This window comes from Lithobates pipiens, unplaced genomic scaffold (assembly GCF_037356315.1).
Source record: "Lithobates pipiens isolate NorthernLeopardFrog02 unplaced genomic scaffold, aLitPip1_a1.2 Scaffold_8, whole genome shotgun sequence".
NCBI lineage: Eukaryota > Metazoa > Chordata > Amphibia > Anura > Ranidae > Lithobates > Lithobates pipiens.
This window is the reverse complement of record NW_027507903.1, coordinates 632713785-632721323: the sequence shown is the minus strand read 5'-3', so window position 1 is coordinate 632721323 and position 7539 is coordinate 632713785. Positions and strand designations below refer to the sequence as shown.

The following is a 7539-nucleotide window of genomic DNA, read 5'->3' as shown; positions in this document are numbered from 1 at the left end:
ACACCAGCTCGACCAGCATAAATGTTTTAACTCAAAGGATAATGTCCAGAACACTGTCGTTGAAACAGTACAGACAAAGGCGCCGTCTGTCTCACCAGATTCCAGCGTGCATCTCACTGCTCAAACGGACGTGACGTCACATGCAGTCCATGGTCGAATAGATAGAGGTCGGATTGCTGTCGCTATTCCCGTGGACCGCATATGATGTCATGTTCGTTTGAGCAGTGAGACGCATGCCAGAATATGGTGAGACAGAAGGCGCCTTTTTCTGTACCATTTCAACGGCAGCGAGCTGGATATTATCCTTTGTGGGTATATTTTAACCTTAAACATTTATAAAATTTGAAATGCATGTAAAATACTACGCATTGCTTGCTTGATGGCCTTTTTCACCTCTTTGTTCCTCAAGCTGTAAATAAGAGGGTTCAACATCTGGGTCATTACTGAGTAAAAGACAGAAGCCACTTTGTTTTTATTGTCCCAGGCACTGGAAGGCGAATTCAAATAAGTAATAAAAACTGAAACAAAGAAGACGCAGGCGCACATGAGATGGGAAGAGCAAGTGCTGAAAGCTTTCTGTCGTCCCTCAGAAGATTTTATACGTAATATGGTGGTAAAGATAAAAACATAAGAGACCAGGATTGTTGACAGTGAATAAAAACAATAACAACCAACAACGACAATAGTTAACATGCTGCAAAGAAGTGTTTTGGAGCAAGACAACCGGAGTATGGGAGGGACGTCACAGTAGAAATGGTCTATAAGATTCGAGGCACAGTAAGGGAGATTGAATAAGCAGCTGGTCTGTACAACTGACTGGAGGAAGCCCATGAAGAAGGAGAAACCAACAAGAGACAAACATTTTCTTTTGGTCATGATGGAAACATAGTGAAGGGGGTGGCAGATAGCAGTGTAGCGGTCATACGACATACTGGAGAGTAGGATAACCTCAGTTCCTGCTAGGCCAGCAAAAAACAAAAATTGTAAGGCACAACCACTAAATGATATGGTCTTCCTGAGGGATGAAAGGTCAGACAACAATTTAGGAGTGATAGATGTAGAGTAGAAAAGGTCAACTGCTGAGAGGCAACTCAAAAAGTAATACATTGGAGTGTGGAGGTTGGAGGCAACAAGGACAAGAATAATTATGCCAATGTTTCCGATTATGGTCACAAGGTACACCATCAAGAAAAAAGCAAAGAGGAACGGGATTAATTTATCACTATTGGTTAGCCCAGAAAATACAAACACTGTCACCCGCGTGATGTTTTCCATAGCCATTGAACTTTTTCTAGATTAGGAATGGACCTACATTTTGGATAATATGAGCAGGGATTTTTTAAATGAATCTTATGCCGAGAAAAATATGTAGACTGTTATAGCTGAACTCCTTCTACGAAAAAAAAAACCTAATCATCTTGTTAACTCAAACTTTTAGGTCAGCAACAAAGGACAAGCGTGCAGCAAGCAAAGTTAGAAAGAGCTTTGTTCAACATGCAGTATATGTTCTACACCAGGAAGTATTGAAGACATTGAATCCTCATGATATAACCAGGCCACTATCAATTTCAGCAGAGAAGGAGAATAATGCTAGCCATGTTATTTCTTTCAGTAACGGCTCTTTCACACCAGTGGCAGTGCCTACCACTTTCTGAAAAGCTGAGCTAGATGTCTTTTTATTTGGGTGGTATTACAATGGGCGACAGTCATTTAGGAGGTGATCCTGGCACCTCTTGAATGTTTCTCTTTTTTATTCTCAAGAGGAATAAGCCTTTTGTCTCCTTGTTGAAGTGAGCTCCCATTGACTTCCCAGTGATCTCATTGACTATCAAACTCTGCAGACCAATGTAAAATGACTGTGTGTGCGAAGCAAAGCATCATGGCCATGGCATGTTTATGTATGTTCAGTTATAATGTTAGAATTTAGGTGGACGGCCCTGGGGGTGCTAAGACCTCTGCTCAGCCACCTGTTTTTATTGCTTCCTGGCCACCCGTGTGAAACAGCCCTAAAGGTTTTTTTTCTGTATATCGCCATTACTACAGTTTTTTTTTTTAGAAGAAGAAAAATGTAATTTAGTGACTTCAGTACAATTTGAAACAATTAGCGGGTATATTTATAAAGCAGCAAATGCTACATTCACCAAATATTCATTACCGGTGTATCTTGCCGGTGTATATATTTTACATTTTAATAAATGCTTTATAAATATAATAATATAATAAATACCCATTCATTTCACTCATTGGGCTTCTAAGGTAAAATGTACTTATATTATTATTTTTTAATTCAGAAGGAGTTTTGTGCATTCTGGGTAGTTTAGTGTATTTAAATTTATGTTCTAACGTTTCTTTACTGTCAGTTTTTTTCTTTTTGTTAAGAGCTTTAAATTTCGATGCTTGGTAAATGTCACATTCAATGTTTTATAAACCTGCCCCATTAGGTCACTTATGCAAAATTTACTCTTTTTTTTTCTTTTCATTTAGAAGGGGTTTTTTGCATTTTGGGTAATTTAGCTTATTTAGTTTTCTGTTCTTACATTTTTTTCATTAAATTTTTATTGCTCACAGTTTTTTCTTTTTGTTCAAAACTTTACATTTCAGTGCTTGGTAAATGTCATAGTCCATGCTTTATACATTTTGCCACTTAATTTCACTCATTGTGCTACTTAAATTACTTAAAATGTAACCTTTTATTTAGAAGGGTTTTTTTTGCATTTCGGGTAGTTTGGTTTATTTAATTTTATGATCTTGATTTTTTTAATTAAATTTTTTCATTGTCAGTTTTTTTCTTTTTTTAAAGGATGAAAAATAATGACATTAATGAGTGGTACTTTTTTAGTACAAGCAGAGTCCAGGATACTTTGAAGTAGCCTCCATAACCTTCAGGAGCCATTTAAAAACCCAGTGGGTCCTTAAAAACATCACAAAGCTACCTAATTTCATCTTCCCCATTAACTTTTTGTTGTATTTTGTCCAATTGATGACATTTTGGTGAAATGTTCTTATTTTCAAGGTAGCAAAATCTGTCATTTTCACTTAACCTTACTGACCAAGTAAACAAATTCGAAGCACATTAAGTTTTCTGGATTGATCTACTTTTTATATACATGTTTAAAACTATCCTCGCATTGCTACTTTTGTTTTGTAAATTATATTTGTTCTGTTTAAAAGTTAAAGTATACAAAACAAAGCCTATTGGGCATATCCAACACAAAACAAAAAAATAGAGGAAGAAAAAAGTAAAAATAAAATAATAGCATGCAAAACATAAGAAGTTGTCAACCAAAGTCAAATTGACCTTACTCAGTTCTGCTAGTAGGCACTAAGTGGGATTCAGGAGAACAATTACTCACATTACAATGAAATATGTTAAATACTGGGAAGCAGATAGACAATAATCATGGGGCACGGACGGTGAGACACCCGTTTCCCTGAATTCTGTCCAGATATCCCATACCTTAGAGATTGTCAGGTCGCCTAGAGGCCAGGTGACAGATGCACACCGTAGGGATCAGGAGTGCACCGCAAAGGTTGTGGACCCTAGGGCTGACTGCTGCGGACAGGAGTCAAGGTGATAAGGAGGCAGGGCCGCCAGAACACCAAGACGGATCCCACCGGGGTTAGAGAGTAAGATTCCCTGGGGCGCGGAGTCTAAGAGCCAGCAGGTGTTCACCAGAGCCTCTAGTGGTGAGGATGGACTGGGCTGCAACTGGCTCCAGGTCGCGACCCCCAGGGTCCCCCAGCACACACCCACAGTAGGCAACAGGAGGATAGGGATAGTGAGGGATAAAGCCAAGGTCGGGGCCACAAGCAGACAGGGATAGTCAGAGACACGCCAAAAGGTCAGGATCACAGGCAAACAGGGATAGTCAGGGACACGCCAAAGTCGGTAACAGAACAACAGAAGAGCACACGGCAGGTAACAGGAAGCCAAACACACAAAGGTTGATCAGCAGGGTTGGCCTGCAGTGCACAGGTTAATATAGAATTCTCTGATAGGAGCTAGGGTGGAGCCATGCCAGAAGATGGATTACAAAAGCAGTCAGGTGAGGGTTGGCTGGTCTCTAGAGATGAACACATGGAGACGGATAAGCAGACAAACTCTATTGCATAATCATGACAGTACCCCCCCCCTTACGAGGCCTCCCCCTTCCCCGCCTGGGACCAGGTTTAGAGGGGAACTTCAAATGAAACTTACTCAACAGACGAGGTGCAAAGACCTCGGAAAGCCGAAATTCACAACCTCTCCTCAGGACCAAACCCTTTCCAGTGCACAAGGTACTGGAGAAAGCCTCTACAGAGTCGGGAATCCAAAATTTGGCTAACCTCGTACTCCTGATCATCCTCAGAGACCGGTGCTATGGTAGGGAGAGGACGAGAGAACTTATTGAGGACTAAAGGCTTCAGAAGGGCAACATGGAAGGAGTTAGAGCTTTTGAGGCTTTTGAGAATCTGGAGCTTGAAACAAACCGGATTAAGTTTAGAAGTTATGATGTACAGACCAATGAATCTTGGGGCAAATTTGAGAGAAGGAACCCGGAGTTTGATGTTCCTGGTGGAGAGCCAGACTTTGTCTCCTGGCTGAAGAGAAGGTGGCTTACGCCTGCGACGGTCAGCAAAACTCTTGAATTTGTAGGCAGCTTTCTGGAGGGAATCATGAACGTCAGCCCACATGGAATTGAATGATTTCTGAACAGTAGCCAAAGCTGAAATGTCAGAAGAACAAGTCATAGGAAGAGGGACAAAATGAGCCATCATGGAGAACCGATCGATTACCACCCAAATGGCCGTATTATTCTCCGACAGTGGAAGATCAGTTATAAAATCCATGGCTATATGAGACCAGGGCTCCTTAGGAATGGGCAAGGGCATGAGAAGACCAGCAGGGGTTTGAGTGCAAGATTTAGACTGATCACAGACGTGACAAGCCTTAACGTAGTCTTTAACATCCGAGCGGAGATTAGGCCACCAGTAGTGACGACTGATGAGCAGGAAGGATCAGAGGAACCCACCATGAACTGCCACCTTGGAATCATGTCCCCAACGAAGGATCTTAGCTCTTAGCTCCGTGGGAACAAAGGTCTTGCCAAGAGGAATTTTTGATTCCAGGGTGGTAGAATGGGCAACAATGCATGAGGTAGGAATGATCGGCTCAGGATCAGGGGTGGACTCCACGTTCAAAGTGTCAAATTACCTAGAGAACGCATCAGCTCGACCGTTGCAGGAACCAGGTTTGTACGTAATTGTGAATTTAAAACGGGAAAAGAAGAGACTCCGCCTGGCCTGTCTGGGGTTCAGACGTTTAGCATTCTGTAGGTATTGTAGATTCTTGTGATCAGTAAAGATCGTTATAGAGTGAGGGGAACCTTCCAAGAGATGACGCCACTCCTCCAATGCCAATTTAATTGCGAGAAGTTCCCGATCACCTATGGCATAATTTCTCTCTCCGACTGAGAATTTTTTTGGGAGAAGAACGCACATGGTTGACGTTTCTTCTCAAAGAACCGAAGAAGCACAGCTTCCACCCCCATCGAAGAAGCGTCTACTTCAATAAAAAAATGGGTCCCCAGGATTTGGTCTCCTCAAGAGAGGTCCAGAGACAAAGGCCTGTTTCAGATCATGAAACACAGAGACAGCCTCGGGAGACCAGTCTTTGGCATTCGCACCCTTCTTGGTCAAAGCGATAATAGGCATGGTAATGGAAGAGTAATTCCTTATGAACTGCCTATAATAATTTTTGAAGCCAAGAAAGCACTGTGTGGCCTTGAGGCTAGCGGGAAGGGGCCAGTTGGTAGTAATAATGAATGCGTGGATGCGACTGGTGTGATAGGTGCAGCTGCTGACTGTACTTGAGGCTGCAGGTTTGGGGTCCCCAAGAAAGCCTGCAGCTGCTTGAAGCGGGAAGCAAGATCTTGAAGGAATCACATCACCTGAGTCTGATTAGATTACTGGGTCTCGATTCTCCGAACTATGCCCTGCAAAGGATCGACTGCAGGAAGTGTCACATCAGCCGGGTCCAAGGCTGATCAAACTGTCAGGTCACCTAGAGGCCAGGTGACAGATGCACATCTTAGGAATCAGGAGTGCACCGCAAGGTTGTGGACACTACGTCTGACTGCTGCGGACAGGAGTCAAGGTGATAAGGAAAGGCAGGGCTGCCGGAGCACCAAGACAGATCCCACTGGGGTTAGAGAGTAAGATTCCCTGGGGCACGGAGTCTAAGAGCCAGTAGGTGTTCACCAGAGCCTCTAGTGGTGAGGATGGACTGGGCTGCAACTGGCTCCAGGTCGCGACCACCAGGGTCCCCCAGCTCACACCCACAGTAGGCAACATGAGGATAGGGATAGTGAGGGATAAAGCCAAGGTCAGGGCCACAAGCAGACAGGGATAGTCAGGGACACGCCAAAAGGTCAGGATCACAGGCAAACAGGGATAGTCAGAGACACGCCAAAGTCGGTAACAGAACAACAGAAGAGCACACGGCAGGTAACAGGAAGCCAAACACACAAAGTTGGCCTGCAGTGCACAGGCTAATATAGAGTTCTCTGATAGGAGCTAGGGTGGAGCCATGCCAGAGGATGGATTACAAAAGCAGTCAGGCAAGGGTCAGCTGATCTCTAGAGATGAACACATGGAGACAGGTAGGCAGACAAACTCTATTGCATAACCATGACAGAGATTTTGTTAGGGCATCTTCAAGGTTCATATGGAAATTTTCAAGGTGGTGCTGATAAATATTGAACCTTACCCAGAAAAAAATTTAACTAGGAAGCTGTAAATTGCAGGGTGTACTGGCCAATTTGTCTATATTCAATGGTGCAAAAAATAACTATCTATGATTTTAACATCTTTTTTTTCAGGTCCAAAGTGAACATGCCAGCACTTCCAGAAAAAATTCAATGTTGAAGAGCATAGGACCGTGATCAAGTTCCTGTTTCTCCAAGAGAAAAGTGCAAAGCAGATCCATGATGAAATGTCACAAACTTTAGGTGACAGTGACAGTGCAACAGTAAAACATTGGGTTGTCAATTTTAAAAAACTAGCCATTTCTGTGTTGAAAGTGAGAAACCCAGTGGAAGGCCTGTTTCTTTCTCTGTGCCTGTAAATGTGAAAGCCATCCATGACATGACCATGGAGGGCTGCCGAATATCAGCCAAAAGTATTGCTACATATCTGGGAATATCATGTGGGAGAGTTGGTGCCATTATCCACAACAACTTGGAAATAAGAAAAGCTTGCAACAAAGTGGATCCCAAAACTTTTGATAACCGAACTGTTGCATGACAACGCTTGGTCACACACTGCAGGTCAAACAATGGCAAAATAGACCTCCTTAGGCTTTCAAGTGATTCTCCATCCACCCTATTCGCCCAAACTGGCTCCTTCTAACTATTATTTGTTACCCAATCTCAAAAAACACCTAAAGAAACAATGATTTGGGAATATTCCGGAGGTAACTAATGCTGCAAATGAGTGGTTACACCAGCAGTCGGAAGAATTTTATTTGAAGGGACTTTCATCACATTTCCTGAGATAATA

General features: G+C 42.8%; 1 protein-coding gene across 1 annotated transcript; it reads right to left on the bottom strand.

Moving 5' to 3' along the window:
* Positions 1-317: 317 nt before the first annotated feature.
* LOC143964098 (olfactory receptor 5AR1-like) lies at positions 318-1833 on the bottom strand. Its single transcript, XM_077473805.1, has one exon. The coding sequence runs from the start codon at positions 1279-1281 to the stop codon at positions 334-336; it is 948 nt and encodes a 315-aa protein (XP_077329931.1). The 5' UTR covers positions 1282-1833; the 3' UTR covers positions 318-333.
* Between the last annotated feature and the right edge of the window lie 5706 nt (positions 1834-7539).

Coding starts and splice junctions, on each gene's coding strand:
- LOC143964098 (XM_077473805.1), bottom strand. CDS start 1,281: ATGGCTATGGAAAACATCACGCGGGTGACAGTGTTTGTATTTTCTGGG.